Below are 15464 nucleotides of genomic sequence, written 5' to 3'. Positions count from 1 at the left end.
ATCTGTGACATTAAATATTTTGGCTTATGTTTGTCTTTTTACAGAAAAAAATATTAACAAAATCCAAAATTTGAGCTGTGGAAATTCCCGAAATTTGTTTGATTTGACATGGAATGATCAGATACAACTTTATTCAGTTTTGAATGACACGATTCAAAGTTCAGTGTGCAAACACTAAAGTCCATAAATTTAATGAGTTGCCTTTAATGAAATAAGCTAAAATACATTCATTTTAAAGCATTTACTGACAAAGGAAGGGGCAACATGCATAACAATAAAGAGTTAATTTTATGAAGTCTCCAAATCTAAAGCTTAATTTTTTTTAACAAGAACAAAGGTTTAACCATATTTACCATGTTACCATCATATAACGATCATTAGCTCAAACAGTATCTAATGGGAGTTGTTTCGCTAGGTTTTTTACATTTAAATGTAGACATAGGAGCAGCTTCAAAACAGGACTTTCCCCATGCATAAGCTATTTTGTTGGAAATAATAATATAATACATTTCAATTGAGAATCATTACATACATAGTAGTGAAATGTAACAGTTATAATAATTAATCGCAGAATTAAACGAAACTGTAGCTGCTTTCACATCTAGACCATTGTTTACCTTTATCGACAAGCGACTGTTCTTGCCTAGCTATTATGCCGCTCTACTCCGTCTTGACTCGATAAGCGTGCCTGCCATACAGCGCACTTGATTGTATTTTATACATTAACTGGCAGCCCATCGAAATGGGACAAAATAGGATGAATGCAAATTTTGTTCAATCTGGGAAACCGTGATATTACGCGAGGTGAAATGTAAAACGTGCTCGTTTAATTCAGAGATTCTTTTTTGAATGGGAGTGTTATTTGCAGGCTAACCGGATACCTCTGCTTGCAGTGCGCTGTGATGGTCACGGTGTTAATGATGGAATCGCAATGCGAGTACTTTATGTATTTTCCGGCCGTCCCCATCTCAGACCTGTCGGACCCGGCCAAATACCGCACGCTTCCGCGTCGCAGTCACCTTTACCTCGTGGAGGGGGTGCGGTTTGTTTTGTTTTTGTTTTGTGATATCGTAGCGTGTCGTTGTTGTGGTGGTCGACCTGCACTGCGGCAGCTGATGGCAGCGGCTCGGAGCATCACAGCAGTCGCTCGTGGAGGGAGCTGGCCGGCTCTCTCTGCGCCGTGGCCAGCGTTAGCCCTGGTGACAGCCGACAGCGGACACAGCCTCTGTATCACGACTACCACAGCAGCGGGGACGAGTGTGTGGAGGATACGGACGATGATGATGCTGCTGAGGTGGGCTGCGCAGGTAACGTTAGAGGGGGCCCGAGGTACCGGGGCTTCAGGGAATGCAAGCCGCTCCTCATTCACAACAACCCCGGCAACGGCGTGAGGGAATTCCGCAAGGCTCCTGTACATGTAGGGTTGCCAACTGTCCCGAATTAGGCGGGACGTCCCGCATTTTGAGCCTAATTGATCTGTCCCGTACGGGACCTCACTTGTCCCGTTTTTTTACTACTGCGCTGATCTAACCACTGATACAACAGCAGTGCTGATCACGACACTTGAGAATGATCACTAGAGTTGTGACGTTCGCGAACGAACCGATTCTTTTGAACGGCTCATAAACATGAACGATGGGAGCCGTTCTTTCTGTCGTTCTTTTTTCCTATGCGTGTTTCACACAGACGCACACAAATGAGCTCCTCCGCGAGATAGAACAGTTATAGGGGGAGGGGCGCACCCAGCGCAGGCCAACCCTTTATAGCGTGATGATATTAGTTATTAGTTGTGCACGCTGCCGTCACATGCTTACTCCAGATTAAAAAAAAAAAAAAAAAAAATTGTTTTCATTTAAAACTTGTTCTTTTAAAAACATTAAAAATGTTATTTTGTGATACTGTTCTTGTATAGAAATTTTTCACTAAAAGCTGTTTTGCACAGACATTCATTGCAGCCCACTTTGTTATTGTTCATTGACTTGAAGGGGCTGATGTCCTATTTGCAAAGTTTACAGTAGTAATAGTATGTAGTATGTAGACATTTCCATTTTATTTATTCTAATTTTATCTACTTTAAATATTTTTTGTTTTCTATCAAAATGATCTTATGTGATAACAATGTTCTTGTGTGGAAGTGTTTGTAGTAAAAGCTGTTTTGCACAGAAATTCATTGCAGCCAGCTTTGTTTTTGATGTTTATTTGTGAGTAGGTACTGTATGAATAACATAAGTCAACGTAGCTTTACACACACACACTTTGTACTAAAGGTAAATCCAAAATAGTGATGTCACTGTCTAAGCAGAGGAATTTGTGCAACCCTATGGAATATAGTCCACACATGACAAATGAGGTAATAATCAATATTTCAGAATAATTCAAACTCAGATATTGGTGTGTGATATCTGAGTTTTAATTATTTGACTACAAATCTCACCTCATCATTCCTCGCAGTGATTATTTCCAGGATAAACTGAGATGCCCCCAAAAATGAACTTCAAATAACTGTGAACTGTCATGTAAGGACTTTTCTCTGGCTGCACAAAAGGACAAAAGACTGCTTGAATCGGTCAAGGGTAGCCAAAAATATCCATGGAAAAAGTAGACATGGTTAGCAGAGGCATGCCCCTCTTTTCTTCTTTTGCACTTAAATGTTTTATTTTGTCAAGTTTTGTTTTCCAACTTATATATAGTTTGAGTGAATAAGAATGTTTAGAATTTATTCCCCACCACTGTTTGTGTGCACAGAGGTTGCATGTTCTGAGTTTGCTATTTGATTCCAAGCAAAACTACAGCATACATAAGCTATGTTATTTTTAGTTTGTCACATGCAAGATTAACATGAATTTTTCTAACCTACAGTGCAGGAGTCACAAGTGTTTTGTCTCAGTCCTTTAATTGAACCATTACCTATTACCTTTACTATTTGTCTGTGTTAATGCTGCTGTAAATGAACAAACTATTATTAAACCTACTGTACGTTGCCAAGGCATGAGAGTTATGTATTAATATTTTATTAAAGGGATAGTTCACCCAAAAAATGAAAATTATGAGTTTCTTTGTTCTGCTGAACACAAAGGAAGATATTTGGAAGAATGTTTGTAATCTAACAGATCTTGGTCCCCATTGACTTCCATAGTAGGAAAAAATATATACTATGGAAGTCAATGGGGACCGAGATCTGTTTGGTTACAAACATTCTTCCAGATATCTTCCTTTGTGTTCAGCAGAACAAAGAAACTCATACAGGTTTGGAACGACTTGAGGGTGAGTGAACGATGACCAGAATTTTCATTTTTGGGTGAACTATTCCTTTAAATTAGCTATCATTATGACAAATGGCTAAAAATCATACACTGTATTTTCGCACAAAACCAGCCCACCTTTTGTCCCTCATTTCATAGTGACAAAGTTGGCAACCCTATGTACAGGTGCTTAAACAAACACTTCAGTCTATTGCAGAATAGCTGTTTGTTGTACAGTTAAAGTTCACTGTTAAACATACAACTATATTTGATGATCTATAACAACACGGAAGTGTTGATATTTCCTGTTGTACTGTTTGAGAGATGTGTTTGCCTTTTCTTATGGCTGGCAACCAATTTATAATTGAGCATAGTCATAGTACTGCAAAGGGCTTCCTCATTTCAGTATTCTGCCCAGAATGCGATCATGCAGTTTGTTTCTATAACAGTCCTGACTTTAACCCCTGCAGGTGCTCTCAGTAATGTTTTGTTAACTGAAAAACTTTTTATACCAAAGGAAATGAACAGCGATTTTGAGAAATATCAGCAGATAACAGGATAGTCACACAAGATGAAGACGGCGAACATCTTCTAGGAAAAAAGCTATTTGATTTCACAAGAGGCGTTCATCTATGAGGTGGAGCCATATATGTGCACATCAAATGTCCTGTATATTGATATATGTAGTATTAGATGGAGAAAAACATGCAACAAAAGAACAAAACAGAAGATAAACAATCAGCTTCAGTGTGAATCCAATGTTAGTTAACAAGCTTCATGAATCTGCACAGATAAGCTAAAGTAAAAACCCCAAATCACAGCTAAAACAAATAAGAGCTCAGTAAATGTAAAACTTTAAACTTTAAAAGGGCATGAAGATTAAATTCATATAATTTCTATATTTAATTTCAGACTTTAGACTTTAGACTCATTCCACAAACATAGGCTTGACTTTAATTATTTAAAAACAGTGACATTTTGGACAAATTTAAAGCCTTCATCAGACATCCGATCGTTGCACTTTTCTTCTTAAGTTGAAAATTTAGATTCAGCTTTTTATTTTTGCTTTTGTAATTTTATCATTTATGTTGACAGTGAAAGTTACATGTAAAAAATAGAAACATTTACCTTAAGGTCTTTTCATAGCATTATGTCGTTTTAGATTAAAAATATTTTGATACCAAGAGAGGTTTTATCCTAAGTAATTTGACCCGAGTATTTTCAGGGACTCCTTTTCAGTATTTTTCTCAGAAGTTGGACCTGTTTGCTCCCCCTAGCCTCTCAAATGTCTGTATACCCCAGCCCGGCATACAGAAGCTACAGATTGTAGATCTAAATAACATCTGCAGATTGTAAATGGCATCCGGAGAATGAAATATGATCATTGTAATGAAGTCAAGGCAGTTTAAATCAAGAATTTAGGACAAATTTTTTACAACTAACAAAAGTGTGTTTTTTTTTGTATTGAAAATTCTCATAAGAAGCAAAGCAATTAATTTTTCAAACAGAGGTACAACCCACCTTGTGAAATTTGCACTGCTTTCTTTGCTAGTCACACACCCAGTAGTGCAAATCGTTTAAATGCACCAATCCTGTTTTAGAAGTCAGTCATTACAGAGCTACTGTATGATACTCAAACTGTAGGCCAAGGTTGTATGACTTTGACATTGTCTCTGAGGTACAAGAACAAGCAGATACTCTACACCAGGCATTCTTAAACTTTTTTTGTCAGCTGGACTCCTTAGATGTAATATATTTGCTTGAAGTACCCCCTGTGATTTTAAGTTAATTTTTCAATAATGACACATCACATATTCTCTGATGTCGGTTAATGGTCACATGACATGCAACTAAACAGATCAAATCAAGTCCCCTTTGTTTACATAGCACTTTATACAATACAGATTGTCTCAAAACTGCTCCACAGTATTAAACAGGCAAATAACAGAATCAATAATGCAAACTACATAAAATATGAGACAAATTCTGCTGTAAAGCAACAGAAAAATTTTTTTTACTAAGTGTTTTGTTTTTGTACCTGAACTTTAAAATAGCCTCAAACCTCTTTTTAGTTGTGAAAGTGATAGATTAGGATGATGATGATGATGATCTATTAACTCTAATTACAAAAATGAAGACAGAAATATATTACAAATTACAATTAAACTGTAAAAAAAAATACATATTTAATAATAAATTTATTTTTAAAAAAGGTACAATGCTAATATTTATGCCTTAAATTCTTCACTTTGAAATATTGAAACCCGTGAAATCCCAAAAAATATATAAAATTATGCGAATGTGTAAATAAAGTGAACCTAGCATACATTGTGTTCCTAAATGCACATTACAGTTTTTCTCAATCGCTTTGGCTCAGTTCTCGAATTGTTGTTTATTTCTCAAAGCAATAAGTTCAGATGTCTGAACAGTAAGTATCTTATTCACATCAGATTTGAATTTCTTATTGATTTAAGCAAATTGCATGTGTTTTGTGCCATTGGCCAAGTCACTGACACAATAACTAGATTTTGAAGCAAGAATTAAATGTTTGCACACAATAGAGTTGTGATGTTCCAGCACACAGTTGTAATAATTGCACCTATAGTGCTGAGAAAAACTGTGAACTCCCAGCTCATGCAGAGAGAGAGTTCGCTGCATTTACTGTGAAACGAGTACTTTTAGATGCTGAATACACCAGATTACAAGCTGCTCATTTGAACACAGTGCAGCACTTTGCTTTGAAGCACGCTTTGAAAACTCGCAATCCACTTCAAGTTTCCTTCTTGGACCCCCAGGAGTTTGGGAACCCCTGTTTGGGAAACCCTGCTCTATACATATAATCTAAAAATAGTGTCTTCACTTGTCCCATGTCTCAACTTGAAGTATTTTACTTTGTTTTTTTAGTCTCCTGTGGATGAGCCAGTTGTTTTAAGCGATGAGGTCATCTTCCCCCTGACTGTGTCCCTGGATAAGCTCCCTGTCAACACTCTCAAAGTGAAGGTATGGCTAATGTGTGTGTGTGTGTGTGTGTGTGTGTGTGTGTGTTCTTGCATTCATGCATATGGCTGTGTATTTTCAGTTGATAATGGTATTGTGGTATTGGTATAAATAGAACAGGAAGTAACACATTTCTTTGTACACGGTTGTATTGCTGATTAGTTTTGCATGCTTGTGCAAGGCTCTAATGCAAAGCAGTGTGAGTGTATGTGCAAGAAATGTAGATAAAATCAAACACCAATGCTCATGATATGTCATGTTGCATGTGTTGCTGATTGCACCTCTGATATAAATGGATGTGTGTTACCTCAACACAGATAATTGTAACTGTGTGGAAGCAAGAAGAGGAGAAAGCTGAGATCCAAGAGCATGGCTACCTCAGCATCCTCCAACAAAAGAGCCCCTGCCAAACATTCCGCCAGGATCTAAACACCTTCAAAGCACAGGGTGAGCTCTTGCATCCTTCATCCCAATATTGCATGATGTCATTATTGATTTAGGACCTCACTAGAGCTCACGGATGAGTCTCGGTCACATGACACTAAACAGCAAACAGGAGAAAGACTGTGAGCAATGAGACAGTCAGAAGGCTTTAACTCTACAAATCGCCGTCATTTACCATGGATTTACTGTAGTATCACTGACTGAACCATGGTATTGTGGCATGATAAATGAGGGCTATTCATTCGGAATTTTATTATATTAATAATGTATTATGTATTAAAGGAGTAATGGAATATAATTAATTACAGTATTTTTTGTGATTAAGCTATAGCATTTTTGCATTTATACTAAATGTATTTTTCATACAAATACCTAGAAACCATAGTTACATAGTTATATTTTTACTATGGTATTGAGGTTTTAACCGTGGTTATCATGATATAAATGTATGCTACTATGGATGACCAATGGTTAATTTTAATCAAACTCAAACAGTCCGAATACTGTAATTACATTTCACCATATAAAAATGAGGTTGTTACAGTTTTTCACAGATGTTGCTGTTTTTGATAATGAACATAAATTTACATCTGCATCCAAACTCAAGCTACTACTGTCAACTCAACTCAAGCTACTGTCAAATGTGCATTTCTAAGAGACAAAAAATGTATCATATATTGCAGCCTGCACTGCAAACTCAGGCAACACAAACCTGTTTCATGATTTGAAACAATATCACTCATTAGAACGCGCAGATACTAAGAAATACATTTTTCTATATTGATATTTATTTTTTTAAGGAAGAATGACTGAAAAAAATGTGTAAAGAATTCAAAAGCCTGAAGTGTTTGTCATGTTCTGACAAAAAGAGTCATTTAAAACCACAATTAATTGTCTGATTTCTACAACTTTCACTTAGGAGCAAAAATCTGCCTTTAAACTTGAAAGAAACAAAGATTTGAAATTTATTGTGACAATTATCGATATCGACTGATATGAAAAATGTTATTGTGTTTAAACTTTTTTGTTGTTATTGTCGAGCAGCAAGAATGTTGTATAATTTATTGTTGTGTTGTTTTTTTTTTAAGTGTTGTATTACATGTATTCACTTTACTGTTAAACATTTTTTTTTGATACATGTGCTAATTGTTTTAAATTGGTCTTGTTTTCTCTTGCTTGCTAACAGTCAGCACCACACTTAATGTCCTGCCCCCTCCAACTGTAAAGTGTCAACAAATGACTGTCTCAGGAAGACACTTGACTATCCTCAAAGGTAACGTCAGCCCTCTTTCTAGCTCTTTTCACATCTTATAAGTGCTGTGGTGCATGCACTACATCTCTTTTATTTTTGTGGTTTCCTGTATCTTTATGTGATAGACGTCCTGTTTATGTATGTTTGAACATCTGACTGTTTCAGTGTTAAATGCAAGTTCTCAAGAGGAAGTGTGTGTACGTGACATCAAGATCTTTCCCAACTTCAATGCTTCATACTTACCAATGATGCCAGATGGCTCTGTACTGCTGGTGGACAATGTTTGGTAAGAGAAAACATTGGGTGTGACCGCGCACACACCTGTGTGTGTGATTACAGTACATCCTCAAACGTTCTGATTATGGTTTGTTATAAATTCCTGTCCCTAAATAATAAACGGCTGCTATTTATTCGACCCGAAACACTTCAGTGTTTAAATATTGTTTTGTAGATAACACAAGATGGATTGGTTTAGTTAGTGACAATTTATTAACTTGTAAACATCATAATTTAAGGAAATTTGAAAGGTTATAGAATGTTCAACATTTAAAAAGTAACTGACCATGATGATATCAACATAATATTTAAATGCTTTATTTAAATCAATGTATACTGAATTGTGATTCATCTTCTTCTTCATCTCTCTCTCTCTCTCTCTCTCTCTCTCTCTCTCTCTCTCTCTCTCTCTCTATATATATATATATATATATATATAAAATACAGAACCAAAGCCCAAAAACAAACCTTGTCTAAAACTCTTTTTGAAATAGCACTATTTCCTTGAGAAAATACTAATGTAATTGTTATACTTGATGGCTCACAGGGATACAATCATGCAAGGATTTTTGCCCAAGTTTTTTATGTTTTTTAATATGCCATACTTTAATATTAAATTACAGTTTTTGCTTTTGAATGTTTCATGCATTTTACAATTTCCAGTTTGCCTTGCCATTTAGTGTCCAAAGTCATCATTTTGTTTTCTGCTTTTGTCCAGATGGTTATATTTTTTATTATTTTAATAATTTGTTACTCATTGTCATAGATCACAACATGTTGAGGCCATAAAAACATATTATAAAAACATTATAGAATCACTATAATAGATGCATTTGAGAGAGTTTGTGTTAATGTTTAATTGTTTTGTGCTTCAGTCATCAGTCAGGAGAAGTTGCCATGGCATCATTTTATAGAATGGACAGCGAGTCCAGTCACCTTCCCAGCATGCTCAGTTCTCTAGAGGAGCAGAACTTTCTCTTCCAGCTGCAGCTCAATAACCAGCCACAAGATGATTCAACTGAGGTGGGCCATCAGGATATTTTGAGTGATAACAGGCTACAAATATGTATTCCACAGCCATTTATCTTTTTTGCAATTATTTAACACTTTGATTATATAAATATATTAAATAAATAAATAGTATTAATGAAATGTCATGTTTCTTTTTGCTGCAGGGACTAGAGGTGCCATTAGTTGCAGTCTTGCAGTGGTCCACTTCTAAATTGCCCTTCACCAACTCTATCTACACTCACTATAGTCTCCCTAGTGTGAGACTGGACCGGCCGCGCTTCATTATGACAGCTAGCTGCCCCAGTGCGGTCAAGGCTCATGAACATTTCCGGGTGAGATATACCCTCCTCAACAACTTGCAGGACTTTCTGGCAGTCCGTCTAGTCTGGACGCCTGAAGGTGAGGATGGGTAAAATAGTAAAAACAAGTGGCTTAAGTTTAAGAACATATGGCTGCATGGAGCTGCATGGTGATTGAATTGATTAGTGTGTCTGCTTTAATATATTAACTTGAGACACTGGAGAAACATTTTCTCTGATAATATTTCAGAAAGTGTTCTCTTATCAGCTGTGTGATGCCAGATCGTAAATTAGTTACTCTTTTGATCTAATCGGTCAAACAGGTTTGCCAAAAGGTCTGAAATGGTTTGTAATTCAGTTTGGTTCATATGGAGAGTACACTCAAGCACTGAACCATTTGCAGCTGTTTCTAACAGTGTAATGGGATATTATTTTGTAAGTCAGAAAACTAAAAGGAGACACTGGAAGAGGTAGATTATTACCTACGATCTATTGTTGGAAAGAAAATCAGTTTGTCAGCTGTGAGGCAGTTTATTGGGCAGGCTGCTCGTGAATGATTTTGTACTGCAGGTAAAGACAATTTATTTCTATATATCCATAACAATATCAAAAAAGAGTATTAAAAAAGACTGTTAAAATATGGTGGGTACTTTTCTGATGAGGGGTCAGTACTAATGAAAGGTTAGAAATGCTTCTGGTGGTGGGTTTATGATTGAGTCTAGAATATGTTTGAAACAGTGTTATTTTAGTATTATTTATATAATATTATAGAATTAGCTTTTATTTTTATATTTTCAGTTTTCATTATATTTTTTTGTGCCTAATCATTAATATTGTAATTTGTTTATATATATATATATATATATATATATATATATATATATATATATATATATATATATATATATATATATATATATATATATATATATCAATTCGAAATTCTAAATTCTATCCGGTCCTCGAATCTGATTGGCTGATGAGAGTGATAACAGAGCTCCAACCGTTTCACTGTTTGTATCGACTGTAATAAGTTTATTTTCTAATATTTATATTACATTTTATTTAAGCTTTACTTCAATTAACAAAAGCAATGTTTTAATAGTTTTCGTTTTAGTAAACATTAACAACACTGGTTTGAAGAGGGAGGAGAGAGACTTCTTGTATCATGTTAAAAAAAGTGTCAAGAAGAGTGTTCGACCAAAGTGGGGAAATGTAGCAGTAAAAGTATTAAGCAATGTGCGATTGACAGTCAATTAAAAAGTGTTGTTTGCAAAGGTGATAAAAAATATTACAACCATATAAAAAGTGTTGCCACTATCAGAGACAGGCCTGATAAAAGCAAAGTAGAGCGCAAAGGCAAAAGTTGCTAAATGTTATTTGCTCATAAAGGTTGTGATTTATGCTTGTAGATGTAGATAACGCAGAGTCTGAGGCTGTAGCTGTGTATGTGACTCTTTGTAATGTAATGCCAGATGAGCTAATGTCAGGCTTAGCACATCAAACACAAATGAGTAAAAGAATCCAGACTGCAAATTGACTAAATTGCAGATGGACAATAACCCTTCCAAACTCATTCATACTTGATTTGATTTTTAATGTCTTTATGAATGGAAGGTTTAATGTTATTGTAGTTTTTGGCTTCTTTTTTGTGCTTATTTGTTTTTGTGTCTATTTTATTGATAAGGAAAGTGCAGAGAGAACATGATGTTAAGAAGTTTAAGATGTAACCATTAGAACCTGCATATCTTGTATGAGCAGCACATCTCAGTGTGCCTGATGTGTGTGTGTGTGTGTGTGTGTGTGTGTGTGTGTGTGTGTGTGTGTGTGTGTGTGTGTGTTAGCAGCTTGATCATGACTAAAATATTGCTTTCTACTGTATGTCCAGATGTTTTTTGACCCTGTCTTCTTCTCAGGTCGTGGACAGAAAGAGGATCCTGCAGTGAATGCAGTGGTGTGTCATTCTCCTCTCAGTAACCTTGGTTACTGTCGAAAAGGCAGTACCCTTTCCGTCAGTGTGGCTTTCCAGATACTCCGAGCAGGTCTTTTTGAGGTAAAGAGTCATATGTGTGTGACGTGAGCAATTCAGTATTCTGTTTCACTTCCTTCAGCAAAACCAATGAGTTACATTACTGGATCTACACACCTCAATATCCGCTATTCTGTCTTCTCTGTCTTTAGTTGAGTCAGCACATGAAACTGAAGCTACAGTTCACAGCGTCCGTGTCCAACCCTCCCCCTGATGCTCGTCCGTTGTCCCGCAAGAACAGTCCGTCCAGTCCAGCGGTTAGAGATATTCTGGACCGACATCAGGCCAGTCTCAGTCTGGGCCGCTCTCAGTCCTTTTCTCACCAGCAGCCATCCAAGTTTCACCTCACAAGGTATAGCACTGAACATGCACACATCTTACAGGTTCTCTCTCTCACATACACTGTACACACTATATATGAATTAAATATGTTTAACAATAATTTAAAATAACAATAAATTTATTTTTTTTGTGTTTTTTCTTATGTAATTTTTTTGTTTGGATTACATTTTTTTCTGTTGACAGACTTTTTAATAGAAAGTAATTACTATTTTTTTATTTGAATTCATTTTTAAGGTTTAATATTACTTACACAGAGGGTGAACAAAGATGCACTGCCAACCCATTTTTTTTAAACGATTGAATTAGTTTAATTTAATTATTAAGTGCAGTGACAATATACACTACTGTTCAAAAGGTTGTGGTCAGTGAGATTTTTTTAAGAGAAAAAAATTATAATAATTTTAATGATAATAATGTATAAATATTAAGCAGTACAACTGTTTTCAACATTGATAATAATAAGAAACATTTTTCAGCACCAAATATTACAATGATTTCTGAAGGATCATGTGACACCAAAGACTGGAGTAATGGCTTCTGAAAATTCAGGAATAAATTACATTTTTACAAATAATTACATAGAACTCTTGTTTTAAATAGCAATAATATTTCACAATATTACTAATCAATTAAATGCATCTTGGTAAATCTTAGTGACCCCAAACTTTTGATCACATACAGTATTAATGGGTCAATACATGAATGTATTTATGTCTTAACAAGTTAGTAATATTTGTGGAAAACACCATTATTCTAACTAAAATGGAAGATATTAGTTGATTTAGAACTGTCTACATAGGCATGAGCTCTGATACAGCCTATGGTAGACTGGTACGTCCTCTTACAACTGCCTCACTTCACAATGTTTCTTTGTCAAATCATGGTTGTCTCATTTATGCAGCACAGATCAATGTCTGTGTTCATGTTTGTTTGTGTCTTACAGGACAGGCAGTGTTATGGAGCGCAGGGCCATCACCCCTCCCGTGGGCTCTCCTGTTGGACGGCCGCTGTACCTCCCTCCAGACAGGAACATCTTGTCACTTGACAAAATTGCCAAGCGTGAGTGCAAGGTGCTGGTACTGGATTCACACACCTAAATGCACAAACACACACACATACACACATACACAAATGCACAGAGGAGAGGAAGTAGAGATGTTTTTGAACTTTGGGAAAGACCCACGTGTCATGGAAGCAGTGTAAATCGAAAAAGTGGTTTAATGTCTGTTAGTTTCAGTTCAATATGTATTTTTGTTTTCGTTTTTCCAGCATTCATTGTTTACATGCTGCACAGTTATGATTATTTTAAAATAATTTCAATGCAATATACATGCAGCTACTGTTTTTGACAATTTCGACAGAAGGAATGAAAAGAAAGCATAAACACACAGGGTTTTTATTGTTTATTCATAGGACATTTCACTGTCGGGAGTCGTGAAGTTCTGAAACTTGTCTTACATACAAGTTAAAATATTGTATTGCTGGCTGTTTAAAGGGAGAATGGATGGTTATGATTGGTCATACCCAGACCCACATGAAATCTGTGTGCTCAGAAATCTTTCTGAAGAAACTGATTCTCCATAGGACCGGCCCCATGCATGATTGTTTATTTAATAGTTTGGCAATGTTTTCAGACACATATTAGTCCAGCACTCTATTTAACTCATTGTGTTTGCTTAAATCTATTCTGTAGATTTGCGTCCCAAAATCAGTGCAAAGAATGAAGAATTCAGCAGATTCCGTTTGGGCCTTAGTCATATCCATTGTAAAAGCATGTCTCGTACAAATTCATGTTTTTCTTTGTTTATTACTTACTATTGGATAGATTTTTTTTTAAATGTCTTTACATTTCATTTGTCAGTACTGCCAACATTTCCCTGTCCATATTTAATGCCTCTTTGTAAAAGTGCTTTTATTGTTTTCCTTAATTACTTGAAAGATGGTTTGCAAAGTTGTGCCTGTGAGCAATCAGAAGGCTTCTTTAATTTTTAGTCTTGTACATTGGAATGTTTTTGGTCTGGGATTTATTGTACCCTGCAGTGTAACTGTAGTGTAAATTTGTATTTATTTTATTCATCAAATTATTTCACTGTTGTAATGTTAACACTCCAGTTAATCAAGCTGTTAAACCTATACAGGTCTCCCATGTGATCACACACAACCTGTCAATATCAAATCAAGTCACTTCTGGTTCCTGAAGGTGGAGCTTGTGTTATTGGCAGATGCCATTTTATTTCTGCTCCTCCCTTCATGGTTTTGAAAATATGCTGTCACATTCCTAATGGAGCGTGTGTTCATAAAAAACATGTGGGATCATTTTTCTTTTGCTCCATAATTATCTTGCCCCTCTCCTGCTAGATGTCTGGGAACAAATTCCCGGTAAGCATCAGGGCAGATGCTGGTCATACAGTTGTATTGATTTCTATGCATTTACACTGAACATCAGACTTTAACAAAGAGCTTGATATGCACAACCCCTCAGGCTGTAGTGATAATCAATAATCATCTGGCATAAAGTGTCACCCCTTGTGCCATTTAATGGGGTAACGATTGATTTCTTTTATCAATGTTTACATTTCTGTGCAGATGTTAGGACTACTGATTAATCCTTGGGACTGAAGAACCTTTTCCTTTGTTGTTGAATGTTGCACATGATTTTATATTGTGACAGATTTTAGGATCTTGAATGTTTAATTTTTTCAGACTAAAATATTTAGACAAGACTTCTTATTCTGCGGAAATGTAACAGTTATCTAAAACCGCATTGTGGGTGTAGATAATATGTTTTAATTTACACTGTGGCTTATTTTAATTTTAAAATTCTAAATTCACTTCGCTTGTAATTTCCATATTTGCATCTTGGCCAGTTTTCTAGTTTTGGACTTATCTAATTATTATTTTACATTGACAGCTTGTGAAGAAAAGTTGCTTGGCACGATTAGATCATTTATGAACAAAAAGATTTGGACTATCATGTTTATTTATTTATTTTTTTATGTAAGCACTTTATTCAATTTTTGTAACTTGTTTTTCGGAGGAAAAAGAAGGAATGTTCAAAGGACTGGTTCTGGTTTTGGATCTGATGTTTTCCTGAACAGCATGGATCAAAAAACCCAAACTTCAAAAACTATTAGAATCTTTTTTTTTTTTTTTGCCTCTTGTCAAGGCAAATCACAGAAAAATTGTTAATTGGCAACTCTAACCACTGGATTTACTCCCAGTCTGTGTAAATAGCTTGAGGTTAGAAGTTACCTCTGATACAAAAGGTATCAGAGCTGAGGCAATATATGTTGAGTATTGCTATTGTATTGTTTGTTTGGACTTTCAGACATTTCTGAATTGCCAAGACCCACCAAGAAGCTCTTCTGGAGGACAGTCCTTGTGGAACTCAATCATTTAGATAGCTGGTCAAGCAAGACAATTTTTACTTTTCTCTTTTATGAACTGCTGCTTTGCACTTGAAAATGTTGTGGGTTATTGGATTGTCGCAGTTGAACAAGTTAAATAAAAGCAGCTAGGGCATAAATTGTTTTGTTAATTTATTTTAAAATAATAAAAAATAAAGCACAGAA

At 35.6% G+C, this 15464-nt stretch overlaps 1 protein-coding gene across 1 annotated transcript; it reads left to right on the top strand.

The window, feature by feature from the left end:
* Positions 1–516: 516 nt before the first annotated feature.
* On the top strand, positions 517–14987 carry LOC109092784 (trafficking protein particle complex subunit 14-like). The gene is made up of 11 exons (XM_042759904.1): positions 517–1080; positions 1113–1417; positions 6147–6242; positions 6557–6686; positions 7870–7956; positions 8101–8221; positions 9087–9234; positions 9387–9621; positions 11438–11574; positions 11703–11902; positions 12836–14987. The coding sequence occupies exons 1-11, from the start codon at positions 903–905 to the stop codon at positions 12987–12989; spliced, it is 1791 nt and encodes a 596-aa protein (XP_042615838.1). The 5' UTR covers positions 517–902; the 3' UTR covers positions 12990–14987.
* Positions 14988–15464: the final 477 nt, after the last annotated feature.

This window comes from Cyprinus carpio, chromosome A7 (genome assembly GCF_018340385.1).
Source record: "Cyprinus carpio isolate SPL01 chromosome A7, ASM1834038v1, whole genome shotgun sequence".
Taxonomy (NCBI): Eukaryota; Metazoa; Chordata; class Actinopteri; order Cypriniformes; family Cyprinidae; genus Cyprinus; species Cyprinus carpio.
This window is presented reverse-complemented; position numbering and strand designations above follow the sequence as displayed.

Coding starts and splice junctions, on each gene's coding strand:
- LOC109092784 (XM_042759904.1), top strand. CDS start 903: ATGGTCACGGTGTTAATGATGGAATCGCAATGCGAGTACTTTATGTAT. Junction 1,081..1,112: donor TTGTGATATCGTAGCGTGTC/GTTGTTGTGGTG, acceptor GCACTGCGGCAG/CTGATGGCAGCGGCTCGGAG. Junction 6,243..6,556: donor TCAACACTCTCAAAGTGAAG/GTATGGCTAATG, acceptor ACCTCAACACAG/ATAATTGTAACTGTGTGGAA.